The following is a 16,652-nucleotide window of genomic DNA, read 5'->3' on the forward strand; positions in this document are numbered from 1 at the left end:
ATAAAGAGGTGTTGTGTCAGTGTTATGGACTTCATGGGAATGTATCACTACCACTCGATAAAGTGTCACCAGCCTGTCATTCTTTTTTTCTTTTTTCTTGCGTATTTGACGAACTTCTGGACAAAGCAGGTGTGTCCGTTTTTTAACTATTAAGTGATTCATCTCCAATTAAGCACAATATACAATCTCTGGTAGTGATCCGAAAATCTCGAACATGAGCACATGATTTTTCGCTTTCAGGCAAAATGTCGGACTACTAAAATGACAATCAGTTGCTTAGTGTAACAAAAGTGAAACCTCGGTCTGAAGGCTTTATAAAACACTACAGCAGTACAAGTAGCGGGTCTGATCGGTGGCTTTAAAGCGAAGAAGGAAGTACGGAAAGTCACACTCTCAGGTTGTTCCATCCGTCTCTGGTTGCATAACCGTCAAAAAACTGTAACAGTCAGTTAACAGAATTTACGCTAAAGTTTATTTTTATTTTAATCTCAGTAGTGTGTATTGTTAGCTAAAACAACTATAACGTTGTCTGTTTAATTTCTGGTGATGCATCCCGAAGTCCCTACAGGTTAGCATCGTTGTATACAAGATCATAATCCTCTCGCTTCTTCCGGTCGAAGCCGGAAGCTGCTTTACCTTGTTTACGTTTTTCGATGGTCTTGCTAACTGGCGAACAAAAACGCTAGCAGCTTCTCCAAAATGCCGCGTAACAGGTGATTCGGTGTGCGCAGCTGTGTCTTCGCTCTGCGCTGCTTCGGGCCATGGCTTCAGCTCGCTGCTGGCGCTGTCTCTGGCTGATGTTACCGCTGCTCCTGCTGCGGTGGCCGGGGCTGCTGGTCGCGGCTGAGCAGGTCGCTCTGGTGGAGGTTTTCCTGGAGCAGCGGCCCGGCGTCAGCGCTCTGCTCCAAGGGGAGGTGGTAGAGTCCAGCAAGGGCAGCAGGAGCTCCGAGCACCGGGACCAGGATGAAGAAGAGCTGGAGGGAGAGCTGGTCCTGGTGAGTCGATCGGAGGGGCGTGATTTGTGTCGGAAATTGCACAATTATTATTCAGGACCGTTCATATGAAAGCAAATTTGGTAGTAATCCAAAACCTAAAATAATAAATGGATGAAGTAAGGTTGAATGTAAGAATTCCTGTCAAACATTTCCGAAAAAAACTGTACTAATATCACAGTAATTGTAGATCTCTGCATAGGATGCAGTGAGGGTGAACAGGTGTGTGAGATATGAAACATTTATAATATCAGATGATCTTTCAGTATACCTTTCCCTGAGCATGTCAGCTTCACCGGAGCGTCTGCAGGGAGGCTTTGAGCTGTCAGCCCATGTTAACACTGACCCACAGCTCGCTGCGAGGCCACCTCATTTTTAAAGAGAGGTTTTGTCTCACAGTATGATCATTTCCAGCCTGCAGTACAAACATTCAGCCTGTTTCTGTGCTCAGGTTCAGGATGAAGAGATGCAGGTGAGTGGAGGACAAAGCGAGGACGACACCAAAGAGCAGGAGCCGTGGATCGGGGTGGTGCCTGTGGAGATGGACGACAGCAAGGCCTCCACTGGAAACCAGGAGTCCTTCGCTGATGCGATGGTCAATAAAGTGAGAAGCTGACTTTCCTCTGAATGTGCAGTGGATTTTTGTTCATACTGGTATGGACTTACCGGCTAAACTAAACATGCCTCCTCTCTGTTAAAGATGAAGCGCGCATTGGTCCTCGGAGCGTCTGCACTGATCATTCTGGCTCTCAACCAAAACACAGTCAGTGAGGTAAATCTGCACCAGCACAGCCTTCGCCTGGACCCCATGTCCTGGACTTAGAGTCAGTCCAGAAAGTTTAAAAGAGGCTTCGTCCAGGTCATATTCATCATCTGAAAATCTGCCTCTTCTGTCGTAGATGGATCTCTCTCAGGTGCTGTCCAAGCCCATCATTGTGATCCAGACGTCTGAAAATGTCACCAAGCTGATCGGAGCTCTGCTCAGGTACAGAACATCTTGTTGTTTTTCACAGATACTGCCAAACTGTGAACAGATACTCTCATGTGCACCTTTCCCTCATATGCATATCAAAGAAGTTAACATCACGAGCGTGTCCTGTCCGTGCTTCCTCAGTCTGTGGCAGGAAAATCAGACAGTGCTTTGACATGCATCCATGTAGTTCATAGTAGTAAATCAACTCTTACCAGTTTAAGGCAAAACTGTGTACTGAACAAATCCTTTCTGAGTTGTGTACGTATTAAGTTCAGTTGTATTGGCACGAGTGTTGAACATTGTCAAATGATAAACAAGTACATGAAAGCCAAAATTAAAGTAATCATAACTTGATTAAATATTATTATTATTATTATTAATCAATCCATCCAGTCTGATGGCTGCTGCCAGTACACACCTTCGTCTGATGTTCATTATTCTCTGTCTTGATTGTGCACATTAGCCACAGACTGAACCACATGTGTAAAGGTGGAGAATAGAAGCTTTCCTCTTACATTAAATTAACTGAGCAGATCAATCTGAAAAACAAGAATTGCCACCAAATTCCTAAATTTTAAAAATATTATTTAGTGGCACTAACAAGTCGTAACCTGACGAGGTCATCGATGGAGACGGTCAGGGCAGGCACTTTCAAAAAACACTTGGCAGGTGATTGAATGAACCATCTGTCTATCACAGGCTAAGTTCAGACCAACGACCTGCATGATGTTTGTAGTCGGACTCTTTCCAAAGTCAGGAGAAAAGCCTTCAGTGTCGTCCTTTGCTCCTCTCTCACTGAAATAATCCTCTCTAGTGCTGCTATAGCATCTGTGCTAACCTCTTTGGGGTGTTGTTTTCGAGCGAAAATGACGCCCGCCTGTAGCTGCCACTTCCTCTGATGCTGATTGGTCCAAAACAACTATCCTCCGTCCACAAACACATAACTTAGTTACTCACCGCAGTCTGGCTAGTGTGTGTCTAAAGAGATGGAGGATCTTCATTTGGATCTTCATTTGTACTAAATGGCAGTTTGCTCTCTACAGGGGTCTTCAAGCGACAGCAAAAATCACATACAAGACCATTCTGCAGGACAACCTGGTGAGCCCCTCAGTCTATCAGCTGACAGTGTGTTTCTCAGTAGTTAGCACCCTCCAGTGGTCAGTGAACAGATGACAGGCAGAGCTGACAGTGAGAGCTTGCTGCTGTGTGTTCGGGCAGGGAGCCACGCTCACGCTGTGGTCCAGCTGCGGTCGATCGAGAGGGGGTCGCTACGGAGAGTGGCAGGGGGTCATCTGCACGGGAGAGACCAACTCTCAGGTTCAGGTGGGGGAGCGGAATGAACACATCATCAGTCCTCTTAACATGTTTTCTTAAAGATGCTGTACCGTTTTTACACATCTAAGCCTGTTACCAGGTGTTGAGGAGTACCGCTGCATATGAGTAAAAAATCTGTTTAAAGCCTCTGATAAAGTCTGATAAAGTGCCGGGAGTGAGTCACTTGAGTCACCACTGTTCTGGTTGAACACTTCAGGTTCACCAGACCTCTGGAGTCTGCTCCTCAGCCTCTCAAAATCACTCATTTAGCCATAAACAGACAAAACTTCACTTCAATTATTTTAATTTGGTCATTTATCAATGTTCATTTTCATTTTTAAAATAAAACGCTTAAGAAAATCTTGCAAAAATCCAAATATAAACAATCTGCAGTGCAAGTGGAGGCGTGTTCTGAGGTGTGGTGTGTTCCAGACTGATGAACAGAGTGTTGTTTAAAGGAAGAGGAAAGGATCCGTGTGGTGAGGTGCTGCTCCTCTCTCTGTGTCTGCAGAAGTACCTGCAGCAGCTGTGGGACACCGTCCTCCTGGTGGCTCTGATCCTCAGCACCGGAGTCATCGTCCAGGCTCGCTGGCAGTACCAGGACCACCAGCTGAACGATGACTTGGAGGTAGAGGAAATGATCACGGGCTATTCTTTGGTTTTGTTAAGCAGTTGTACTCCATCAGTGACAGATAGTTTCCACAGATACTTACAGTATTTTTCAGTTACTTCAAAATACGTCACTCAGTGAACTGTTGGAATTGTTGGATTGGCTGTTCCTTACTGGACGCACTGTGGCTGTCTTGTTATTGCGTCCACACACAGATTTGGCAAAGGCCAAACAGAAGCAGCCCACTGCACTGAGGTCACTAGATAAAACGCCATGTGACGTTCTGCTGTGTTGATGAAACGCCATGTGACGTTCTGCTGTGTTGTTTTCTTCAGCTCCTTCCTAAACAGGATGTTCTGAAGAGAATGTCGTCCCTGAAGACCAAAACATATCGTCAGCCCAAACCGTGGTGTGACCCGTCCCAGCCGGTGGAGACGGACAATTGTGCCGTATGTCTGGAGCCGTTCAACAACAACCAGGTCAGCCATCACTCCTAGACTCCTGATGTAGACTCAGTTGATATTTTAAGATTTCAAAAAGGCTCAGAGTGTGTGATTCTGCAGTGATGTGATATAAGCTGTGGGTGTGTTGCGTCTTCTTCTTGTCTCAGTGTCTGCGGGTGCTGCCGTGTCTTCATGAGTACCACAGAGATTGTGTCGACCCCTGGCTGCTGCTGCAGCACACCTGTCCTCTGTGTAAACGCAGCATCCTCAGTGAGTTCACATCACAGCTTCCAGCACAGATGTACAAGCATTTGGTTTGGCACGTGCAGGTTCAGCAACTGCACCACACTGGTCCTCCAAACTACTCTCTAAATGCCAAAATCAACAGTTCTGTGTTGAAGCTCCCCATAGTTGACATTTTATACCAATTTTCAGTTATTTCATTTTCATGCTAATAGATTCGTCATAGATAACATCATTTCACTTCAGTGCCATTTAGGAGAGATGCTCATTAGCCGTAGCAATGTAACAGTACATGCTCACTAGCTTTAGTTGTAAAATTAAGTTTTGTGTTTTGTTAATTTCCCTTGGGGATGAATAAAGTATCTGTCTATCTATTTATCTATCTATCTATCTATCTAATGAAGCTGCATGGCAGGAAAGTGTTTTCCTTTTCCTTTTATTTCCAGGTGAAAGTCTTCAAATTAAAATAGGGTTACAACTACCATTTATTTTCATTATCACTTCAATTACATTTAAACTGGCTGTTTGCTTGTGTACAATCAGTATTTCAGCTCTCGATTCAACTGTGTTTCTCTTCTTCAACCCTCCCCAGGCAGCGTCTGCAAAGACAGTTAACAGTCACCTCACCTCTTCTGCTGCAGCAGCTCTGGGAATCAAGTTTCGTCTCTTCCTCGGTGACACTCCGGTAGCCGTTTTTTTTTTTCTTTTTCTTTTTTTAACTGACCTCACGCTTCCTCCTTCCAGTGATGGATTGTGGAAGCAAATAGACACTTCTCACAGCAGCTGGTGAGCCGCCCGGGTGGTGGAGCAGTCTGATTTTGACGTCTGACCTTCGGGTGGGTGCTGCAGGTCTCACAGACATACGGTGGTAGTGTACACACTATACTATGAAGTACTGTACAGCGGTACTGTTGTGTGTGAACAGTACTTCTTCCTGGGATCATGTTACTGTACAACTGTGGTAATACTTGTTTGTATGTGTGATATATGGCAGTGAAGATGTGACTCTTCACACAAACACCTTCTGCTCTGTGCAAACAGCTGAGCGACAAGACAGTAGTTAACAGTAGTTTCTGCATGGACATTCAATGCTTCGTGGTTTAAAGCATAGAGGTCCAAATGATGTCAATAATCCACTTATCAGGTGGACTAACAGAATTTAAATGTGACTCATGTAGTGTCCAAACTCACACTTTGCTATTAAATGTTAGTTGTAGAGGTTCTGTAGTCGTAGTCCAGAAGTAACTGTGCTACAGTCAGTAGCACATGTGGAAAAATGTTTGCACTTGTCCTTAACATGCCTTATGACTTAACTGCAGAGTGAAAACCCAAGCCACAAACACACTTCCTGAGTTATGCTTTGAAACTTGAGTTGTGTACGTTACAGTAGCTAATTCAGCTGCAGTTGCACCGCTTTTGACGATTAGAGATAGAGATGTTAAATAGGTAGGTTGGTAGATATCTAGTTGAGGCCGCAGCTCCGTTGGACTTCCACCCTCTGATCATTTTTATGTGCTTCCTTCCTTTTAGAAGGTCTGTGTGAAGAAGTCGAAATCTGCTCTGCTCAAATGGTTTCTGACAGCAGACTCAAACAGAAAAAACTGTCCAAACCTCAAATCATGTAAAAAAGAAATCAATGTCTACTTACTCCTCCGACGTACGGCTGCACAGGGAATCCGGGTAATAAGTGCAATTACTATTTTGTACTAAAACACATCTTAATCTGGTGCAGTGACAATTGCATTAAAAACACAGAGGAGACGATACCACTCATGTCTGCACCCTAACATGTGAAGCTGCAGCCAGCAGCCAGTTAGTGTGACTGTAAACGGGGCATCAGCGAGCCTGGCTCTGTCCAAACAATCCACCTATCTACACCTTTAACATGCACTAAGTAACAAATGACATCTCGTTTGTTAAGAAAGTTATAGCCAAACTAAAATTCTATACTCGGTGTGAAATTAGGGGTCATTTTTTGTCAAATGTTGCAGCATGGTGAAATAGTTAACTTACCAAAGGTGGGTGAAGATAAATAACTATCATCTCAACACTGAAGAAAATAATTATGATCATAATTTTAGCCCTTTCTGTGCAGTCATGCTCTGCAGCATCTCCAGCACATTTTACTGTGAAAGGAAAAAAAGTCAAATCCGTGTGATTCTGGCATTTTGTCAGTGATGGCTCCAACTCGAAGGATGTCAAAACCCACAGTATTATTGTATTTATTTCACGTGGTTTGCAACGTCAACTCCAAAAAGCTTTTACATGTGCTTTTCTTGTTACGAAATGCTCTGATAGATCTGTTCTGTTTGTAGAAAATAGTGTGTGCATGGCAACATGTCGGAGGTTTCCCCACAGCTACTGCGAGAGACACGAGGCCTCTCTGTGCAGCACGTGCTTCCAAACACAAACACAACAGCGTCATTGTGAGATGGTCATAGGCTTGATTTCTTTTCCTAGACTTGTTTGTCATGTTTTTGCGGAGGCTGGACAACAGTGGTGTGAACTGGGTGGATGACATCACATGCATCCGCTTGAAGGTCACATGCAAGCAGCCTTCACACGAGCTGCTCGCACAGGACGAGCGGTGAGAGCGACAGTCTGCCGCTGATGTCCAGACTTGTTCACCAGGTCAGTCATTGTTCTTCCAGCTGCAGAAGGAACCCGCAGTCTCTCCACAACGCTGGATGCCGTTTCCTTTTATTCCTGTGTTGTCTGTTTCATGATGATGATGTCAAAGATCGATCACCCTGGATCTTAATAAACTGATTTGTTACTTGGCAAAAATAAAGGTCTTATTCTTTGTCCCCGGTCTCTGGCTCACACTCAGGACTTCGGTTTGGTTTCTAACGAGCTGTGAAAGGAGATCATTTGGGCCACAGAGCTGAACGTCCATTAGGCTCAAACGCTAAAAGCAGACGTTCAACGAGCTGATTGGCAACTTCTGATCACTAAAGGCCAAAATGCAGCCTTGCCAAAGAAAGTCAGTAAACTAATGCAACTCTTCAACCTGCCATCAGTCAACATCTGGAAATCCTCTGTGGCTTTCCCTTCAGGCAAAGGCGGCGACTTCGGGGCTCAGGTTTGATCAAGGGGACAAACTGTGGGCACCTAATTCACAACCTTTAACCCAGAACAACTAAGCCTCAGTTTTTCTTTCCCTTCACTGACTCACACCTCAGCCGCCTTCCTGCCATCCCTCCCTCCTACCATCAGTCTGTTTGGTTCCAGCAGCAGAGCGTCATCACACGGGTCAGGAGGGGATCATGCCTTTGTTCCTCTTGCGGTCGGCCATGGAGCGGCGGTTGTGGTTTGACACGCGGCTCTTGTTGGCCTCCTTCTTGCGTCGGTCCAGGAACGTCTCCAGGGTTTGTCCTTGGCCTTTGGGTTGGCCCACCACGTTACTGGGACGTTCTGGCCGGAAACTGGAACAGGAGGATGAGGGGAAGTCAGCAGAGGTTTCACCAGAGAGTGCGCGTTAAACATGTTCGCATCCACCAAGTTAAAACAATATTTCTACGAAATGTTGGGGAAAAACTTCTTTACTGAGAGAAAAATATCTGTCAAATATATTATTTTAATGAAGAAACATTGAGCGGAAACCCAGCTCAAACCCAGCTAAAAGTGAAGTTTGACCTTACCCTCTCCTTTGGTGCATGGCAGCTCTTCTAGCTTCAGCCCTCTCCCTCAGCAGAGCCGGGTCCTGCACAAACTGGTCCCTGTTCACATTGTTCTGAAATAAAATGGATCCACGTGTAAACACAGTTGGAAAGTCACAAAAGAGAGCAAAGAACAAATCATGCAGTATCCCCACTGAGCTTTAAAATGAGTCAGAAAGAATGTTTTTTTCCTGCAATGTTGGTGATGCTATTTTGGAAGGATTTCAGTACCGGTATAGTCTGTTCCTCTTCCTCATCTTCGCCCTCATCGTCTTCCTCTGGTTTGTTTCCCTTTCTCAGTACCTGTGGGACCGTGAAAGGCCTGCAGGAAAACACAACGTGAGAATGAAAAAAGTACACTGACACTGAGAAATTAAGAGGTGCTTCATTCTACTTCACTGTGTCTCGAGTCCATCGTGATCAAAAGACACAAACACCAAAATCAAAAACCCTCCATGATTTACCTTCTGTTCAGCAAACTGTCTCCATCCAGGTCATTAGCTCCCACTTGGTTCATGTCGTAGGTGTCGTCGTACTCGTCGTCGTAGTCGTCCAGGCCATAGGTGGCCGCACTTTCACCGGGTTCAATGACGACCTCGTCCACCACCGTCTCATAGGCCTGATAACGAGCTCTCTGCTCCGCGATGTGCCGCTTGTCGTTCAGGGTCTCTCGAGCGCTCTCACCTTTCCTGCAAGAGTGAGAAAACAAGGCAAGATCAATGACGTGAATAAGGTAAAAGCTCCATTTAGTCCCCAGTATATTGGTGGAGTCCAGGGATTTTTCATTTCTGATTAGTGAGCCTTCCCTGTGTGTTCTCACCTCCTGCCCTTCCAGATGCGGGACATGTCCACCTGGTCCCTGCGGAAGACGTCAAACTCGTCATCATCAAACACGTTGGATCTGACGTTCAGAACATCAGGAAGCTCCTCCTTCACTGGCCTGAAAGAACAGAAGACGAACGGAGGTCAAGTCACAGCGAAATCCCTGATCCCCTGATATGAGTGCTGCTTTCCTCTGTTTTTATATCAATGTCAAATAACATTAGGAGATATTGCTGATCATGAATATAGTGATGATCGTTTTGTAATGCAACAGATATGATGGATAGACATTACAGACATTATGGACAGATCAGTCATGAGGCCTTAATATTCTCACAGGATAAACTAAACTGAATTGAATCACTCCTAGCTCCAGGAAAATAACCTCTTTTTGAAGTACAGAGCAGAGTGCTTTCCGTATGAGAATCTGAGCAGCACAATCCACATAGGCAGAAAATGCCTATTAACATTACATGCAAAGGCCATCCCGGTGTGCTGCCTTACCTTGGCATGGCTCGGTCCAATTTGTCCAGGTTGGGGGTCAAGCGGTCCTCCAGGATGTTGTTGATGACCAGCTCAGAGTTATAGTTGTACTCCTGCAGACAGGCCAGCAGGAAACCTTCACCCAAATCAGGCAAAAGGTCCCTTATACATGACAGCAGAGACTCCAGCTCTGCCCCGCTCACCGGACACACTGCACCCTGATGACACGCAGAAAATAAAAACACCGAAAATAACAAAGTACTCTGTCAAAGCCAGGTCAAGTAGTCCTACCTCCATTTTTTCCCCAGATTTATACCTACTTTGAAATCCACACTTTGATCATACAACTAAAATTTACAGCTATTTAATTCTGTACTGAAACTCCACTAAAACCTGCATTCGTTCATCTGTTATTCGTGTATTTTTAAGCACTTTTTCCTTTGTATTGGAAAGTGTCAAACAAACAAACTTGCCTGAATCACAGCATCTATAAAAAGCTGCAGATGTAAAGAGGATGGCAGTCACAGTCACCTCACATCCCCCTGACCTAAACACTGTATTCAATTCCCAAACTGCAGAACATAAATATCCAACATTAAATTAACATATCTTGTTGAGCTACATAACCTGTGAAAATTCCTTCAGCTGGTAACCAGTGGTGATGAATACAGAACACTGAGCGGTCGTAAGTGCTTAAATTAGCCGTGATAGTTACAGAACTCACGTTGTTTCCTTTTCGGGGAACATCCAACATGGCCTCCGCTCCCCTCAGGCTGTCGATTCCTCCTCCTGCTGGCTCTCGGTCCTCCTGAAGTTCAAACCCTGCTGAAGATGCAGCAGAAGCAGCAGCACCACCACTTGCTCCTCCCTGATAGGCTGAGGCTGAGGGGACTTTGTCCTGAACTTGGCTCTGTGGTTTCCGTCGTCCAACACTGTCCCAGGCACTTTCTACTCCCTGCAACAGGTACGACGTCCGGGTCTCATCACTGAGGAGAACAGGTGGTTAAGGAAATGACCACTAGAGGCATTACTGTCCACTACTAACACTGCAGTCTGGCTTTGAGACCAATCTTCAACCTTTAATGTCCCTCCACCACAACTACCTGTTGACATGATTAGGGCCGCCACTAATGACTGATATCATTATGGATTAATCCTCTGATTATTTTGTGGATTAAGACCAAGAGATCAGATTCTCACATTTCAGAAATTGGAACCATCAAATGTTTTGCACATCTGCTTAAAAAATAGTGATTATTCAATCTAAGTGTCACAGCTCTAAACTCAATTTGTGACTGTCTCACTAAACAATTGTAATGGTTTTATTTTCTCAGTAGCGCAATTAACTTTACATACATCCTCAAATGTATCTTAAATAAATCTTTGAGTTCAAGTTAAAGCTACAGACATTTAAATCTACATTTCTCCTGATAAAAAAAATATTTAAATGGCATTTTTACATTTGGAAATAGAGGCCCACAGTCTATTGTCCATCTTTGCCTTGCATTTGACCTGATTTGCTCTGCTTGCTTAAAAAACAACATCTCATGAGTTTGGTTATTTTTAGACAGGACTGTATGCAGAATGTAATTAGCCATAAAAATCGGTTTACACAGAGTTATTGCTGTAAAGCTGATAAGGATACATGACAGGGAGGGCCTGTTGTAGGAGGCTGACGTCGTCTGCGATGGGGAACTGCTCATCATAGTCTGACAAGAACCTGGAAGGACGAAGAAACCAAACAGCAAACCCCTTCATACACATTGTGTTGTATTTAAAGAGGCTGAAATGAAACACATGAAGTCCCCCAAGAGCCATGGAGGTGAACCTTGATTTCAACCAGTAACTTTACCTTTTCTCAGTTAAAAAAGATGTGAAATGTTGAAGGAGCTCCTCTGCAAATGTTAGCATGTTTTCTCCTCTGCAAAGAAACAAACATCAGCAGAATTAATATAGGCAGGTGTAAGGCTAATGTGGGCTAATGCTAATGCTGCTCATATGCATGTTGACACTTCGGAAGTCTCACCCCTCCAGGATGGGCTGTAAACAGGTGTGATGCAGCACCAGGTGAGCTGTCTCCACCATCTTACGACAAGAGTGGGACAACCTCTTCCACAAGTCCTCCTGAAGACTAAAGGAGGATTTGGGAGATTATTCACTATCATTAATTATTGTATTCAACCAGCGGGTCTCCATCAATTTTCTTAGCGCTTTCATTCGCCTTTTAAAAAGCAAAATGCAGCAGAAACTCACCCTTTATCATCAAAGTTTCTCTTCCTCAGCGCCTTCTCGAGATCAGGCACAGCGGTCTCATAAAACGAGGTCAGTCTGCCAGGAGAGAAAACAAAAGAATCATGAAAAGCTTTTGCGAAGGTGTGGCTCAACATGAGCAGCGGTACTAGCCAAATGACTCCATCCATCTACCTGCTGAGGAAACCGTGGGAGTGGAAGCTAGAGCAGGCGGCAGGAAAGATGTCCAGGAAGGCATGGATGGTGGTGGTTGAGTCACACAGGTACAAAATAAGATCTTCAAGTTCCTAAGAGAGAAAAGAAATAGCAGCAGTGTCACTGTCTGTGCATCTGATCAGCCATACACAGACCAAAAGTCCACTTTTCAACATTATTTCAAAAAGAGGTGGGAAAATGCATTTGACTATATTCAACCCATCCAGTGTCTGGATCTGAACAGATTTCTGAAACTTCAAACGAACTGTACTGGAAATTATGATCTTTGCAGTAACAGTAAGTACTGCTCACTGCCATGTTGTCTTGTTGACAAGTTTTACAGTATTCCTGCTCAGGCTAATCTGCCTAGTGTCTTAGGAAGGCTTGATTTATCCACTGAGGCTTTAAGCAGAAAGTGCAAAGAAAGACCAAAAGATGTGTCATCAATCCAGATGTGCCCACGCCAGATCAGCCTGTTAAATGTTTCTTTCAGAATGTGCTTGTGCCAACATACTAGATATTGCTATAAGTTCATTGGTTTCACATGCAGTGATGAACAAAGATGTGTGTTTGTCTCACCTGCTGGCTCATGGTCATGGCAGTGGGCTGTTTGTGTGCGCTCAGCTTCATCGGCTCCAGGGCTGTGGCTCCCTCTAAATGGAGACCACACTTATCCAGGATGGTGTCAAACACCTGAAGGTGACGGAGAATAAGAGAGGTGAGAACGAAAGGAGGAGGATGATCTACACTTTTCATACAAATATCCAGGTATCTGATTTCACCTGTAACACAGTGGGCACCGTCTCATCCAGGTCACTGTAGTAAGACGGCTGCTGCGTAAAGATGTTCTCTAAAAAAAAAAAAAGTGACAAACTGATAAAATCGACCACTCTTCACGATGTATCTTAATCTAACAGATACATTCTCATCAAAATACCATATAATGATTTAAGCTGAACTCTAACAGCTCACCAATCATCTTATGCAGCAGCTGGCTGTTGCCCTTTCCAAAGAGCACACATAGATCCAGAATTTTAGGAATATCAAACAGGAAGTTCTCATAGATAATTTCTCCAAACACAGCTGGGGTGATGAAGTTCTCCTGTGAAAGAGGACAAGACTTTGATAAAACAGCGAACAGTATTGTCACTGCCACTCCCAAACAGTACTAATCAAACTATAACTGGTATTTCTACTGAGGAGCAGATCATTATTCCCTCTCTAGAGTTCATATTTGGGTGCTGCTCCTACCTTGGACTCTTTATGTGTTGCCATCCTGAGGAAGGTCAAGAAGACCGCCCTGTGGATGGAGCGCTGCATGTCGGCTACCGCTGGGGAGGAGGGGAGGGTGGCGAGATCCAGGCTGCGAGGTGCGTGATGCAGGTATGAATCAAGGCACCTCTGCAGAGACTCATCAAACACCACCTGGTGGAGGAGACCAACCAAAGCAAAGAAGGGAGGGAGGGGAAATTTGTAAAAAGGAAATAGAAAAATTCTATGTGCCATCACTGAATTTACAGTGTGTTTACATGCATTTGCAGTTCTCCAGCTGCCACAGACCTTTGTGGGTAAGTGAATAGAAAAGGAGCCAAATGAATTTGAGGGCAGATTGAGAAACTGACAGGACAACATCACTAAATAGGAAAGAAAATTGAACTTGATATCAGTAAAAACCTTTCAAGGAGACCCTGTTTAAATCAATAAGGCTCTCAACCATTATTTTTTTGATTCAGCAGCCACTATTGCACTGAAATGAGCACAACTCCATTGGATGTTGCAGCCTTGCAAAATGTTCTCAGACTTCCACCAAAGAGGCAGTCAGTGCTCAGTACAAAAACTCACAGCTCAACTACGACTGAAGAAGTCTTTATCTCAACAAAAACCTCTTCTTCAGGATCAGAGGAAGTAAACAGAAATTCTCAGTTTCAGACTCAATACAACAGCTGGCCAATGAAATTAAAACCATGTGACACCTCTTGTGTCTACTAGACAAGCTTAGTGGTTCTCCAGCAACTCCAGAGTGAAAAAGACTAACTGCTTCTTTATTGATGAAGTTCAATCATTACTGGACAAGGATGGTGTTGTTGGGGCTGTGTTTTTAAGATCTTAGGAAAGCTGCTGACTCTGTAAATCATTGCTGTCCTCCTCTCTCAATTATCTACCTTCAGTTTCTCTCCAGATGTCCTTAGGTGCATAGAGTCCGACCTTTCTGACTGAAAGTTGCCATCCTAACCAACACAATAGCCAAACCACACACCTGGCCAGGAACTACAGATGAAAATCTGACATAAAATTCAGACATATTTACCGCAATGTTAATTCTGAGAAATAAACTGTGCAAATAAATGTGGCTTAGAGAGATGTTTACAGTCCCTCACCTGACACCAGAACTTGTCATGGGGCAGTGCGAGCAGCCACTCTAGGTCCTCTACGATGAATTTGGCACGTTCCAGAAACTCCTCCACGTCAGCAGGAGAGCCATCTTCTGGCGGGGACTTGTAAGGCACAAAACAGCGCTCCTCCTTCCTGACTGGGTGCTGATGTTGAACAGAAAGCACAGTGTTTGAGTCTGATCAAAAGTCTGGATATTCTTGAAGCACTGCAGACTGCTGTTTGAGTGTGTGTCTGTATAAAATTAAATAATATGACTCACCAGTGCAGGCAGTGTGTGCTCTTTTCCCAGCGGGCCAGGCTCATTCACCTGTCGTTCATCCAGTGGCACTCGGGCACAGGCCATGGCTCCTCCCACTCTAGTTTTGTCTACCAAATCAAATCAATCAAGAAATTCAAATACATGTAAAAGTCATTTCAGTATGCTTGTAGGGTTTTTGAAAGTATGAAATTTCATTTTTAAATTTTTTTAAGTACTTAAGTATCGTACCTGCTCAATCACAGAACAGATCAAGCTTTGGCAACTCTGGAAATGTTTTCAGGACGGGCAATATGGCATCAGATGACATAAACATGTCAAGCTAGCTCTTTAATTCCTCTCTTCAGAAGTAAGGGCAAATCGATGTACTGTGACAGAAGACTTCCTTCATAGTACATTGCCATAAAAATGTTCAATTTTGATCTCTAATCTCTCGTAATTTTAGTGTTCTCTTGTGTCAAAAAACTGAGCACGTCACTTTATATACCATCCTTTATTGTCACTTACCACTTCATTACCTTTTAATTCGTTCGAATCTAAATAGCATGAAATGAGCACAAAATGTCAAACGAGACATCGAGAATATACATCTGAGTGCTGTAGCTAAAGGAGTGTCAGAAAACCTATTCATGGGGGGATTTAACCCAAACATTGGAAACACTGCACTTCCTGTTTTTAACAACAGTAACTTCTAACAGTTACAGCGTCGTACATTATCTTACTATTACATTAACTGGAATAAAACGTGCGCAGGGTGATTATTCATCCTTTACCTCCTGTTGACAGATATGCAGTTAAAACGTGTCTGAAGTGAGGGCTGCTACCATTAGCTAGCTAACAGCAGCAGCAGTTTATTCAGCCAGGAAAACTTCAGATACGACAGCCTCTGCTTAGTTAGCCAAGTCAACGTTAGCTGCTTAAATCAACGTAAATCATCACTGTCAATAAAAAGTCGTGTTCGTGCTGTTCACCACTAACGTTACAGCACCACAACCATCACTCGACGTCGCTTATTAGCTAGTTTCTCAGTGAAAAACGGCGTAGTCGGCTAAAATAACTTGCTAGCTAACCGCTATTTACCAAGTTCAACAGAACTAACAGCACGTCAATGAATGGAGTGAAGCTAACGACAATGTAACGTGGCTAACCAGCCGGTGACTTTAAAACTGTCCTCTTGTGACTCATATGTAATAACTGCACATGAAACAAGTTAATAATTCTGCTCACCTCTTAATGTGACTGTCTGTAACTCTTTTCAAGCCATGTCATCTAAGTCGTTACGCCTTGGTAGAGTTTCAGTTTCCAAACGTTTACTAATCACCTGTGTTGGGCCAGGAAGTGACTCTTTTTTTTTTTTTTTTTTACAAGACGCATGCGCAATCAAACGACACATGACCGTCTTTACCGCCCCCTTGTGGGCACCAGAGCGCAGCCACAGGATCAGAACCGCCTTGATCAGCAAAAAGTCAAGTGTGCACAGCAATGTTATGCAATGACATGGTTAAAAATTAAAAAGGTCAAGGAAAAAGTTTAAGTAAGAATTGTATACAATAAAGAGTAATGAAATGTGCCACAGACACTATACTACATCCACCCGCTTTACAGTCAAAACAAAAAAGCCACACTTTAACCACAGAGTACAGAGCTGGCCTTGAACCCCCCAGTTATGAACACATGAGTTTAGAAGTGTCATTTGAAAGGTCAGTCAGGGACAATGGTAATAAACAAGTCCACAAGGAGAATATAATTCATATTTTTTAGTTTATTTGTCAAACTCTCAGAAAAAAAGCAACATGTTAAAAATGTTTTGTACTATTTTTTTTTTACCATGTGTGCCATTATGTATCCAAAGAGTGAAGGAACCAACTACTGAGCAGCACATCTGCTTTTTAAACGTAGGTGAAGCGAACGAATCTGCTAACTTAAGGACCTCATAAAAGAAATCTAGAATACCTGAATATTGAAGCTTTGCTTGAACAGAGGACCACAGGGAGAGCAGTTCACTTGCACTGACACAT

At 43.8% G+C, this 16,652-nt stretch overlaps 2 protein-coding genes across 2 annotated transcripts; one reads left to right on the plus strand and one right to left on the minus strand.

Moving 5' to 3' along the window:
* Positions 1-105: 105 nt before the first annotated feature.
* On the plus strand, positions 106-7,379 carry rnf215 (ring finger protein 215). Its single transcript, XM_076730007.1, has 10 exons — positions 106-995; positions 1,444-1,596; positions 1,693-1,764; positions 1,892-1,977; positions 3,009-3,063; positions 3,184-3,288; positions 3,791-3,907; positions 4,225-4,368; positions 4,500-4,602; positions 5,168-7,379. The coding sequence occupies exons 1-10, from the start codon at positions 762-764 to the stop codon at positions 5,188-5,190; spliced, it is 1,092 nt and encodes a 363-aa protein (XP_076586122.1). The 5' UTR covers positions 106-761; the 3' UTR covers positions 5,191-7,379.
* On the minus strand, positions 7,000-15,979 carry ascc2 (activating signal cointegrator 1 complex subunit 2). Its single transcript, XM_076730005.1, has 19 exons — positions 15,862-15,979; positions 14,638-14,744; positions 14,363-14,521; positions 13,236-13,409; positions 12,957-13,086; positions 12,767-12,834; positions 12,564-12,677; positions 11,964-12,076; positions 11,793-11,867; positions 11,566-11,670; positions 11,392-11,460; positions 11,185-11,259; positions 10,264-10,525; positions 9,561-9,757; positions 9,055-9,174; positions 8,699-8,923; positions 8,466-8,556; positions 8,217-8,308; positions 7,000-8,000 (listed from the first exon to the last, which is right to left on the minus strand). Exons 2-19 carry the CDS (start codon positions 14,719-14,721, stop codon positions 7,829-7,831), a joined length of 2,325 nt encoding a protein of 774 aa, XP_076586120.1. The 5' UTR covers positions 14,722-14,744; positions 15,862-15,979; the 3' UTR covers positions 7,000-7,828.
* Positions 15,980-16,652: the final 673 nt, after the last annotated feature.

The sequence above is a fragment of the Chaetodon auriga genome, chromosome 5 (genome assembly GCF_051107435.1).
Source record: "Chaetodon auriga isolate fChaAug3 chromosome 5, fChaAug3.hap1, whole genome shotgun sequence".
Lineage (NCBI taxonomy): Eukaryota > Metazoa > Chordata > Actinopteri > Chaetodontiformes > Chaetodontidae > Chaetodon > Chaetodon auriga.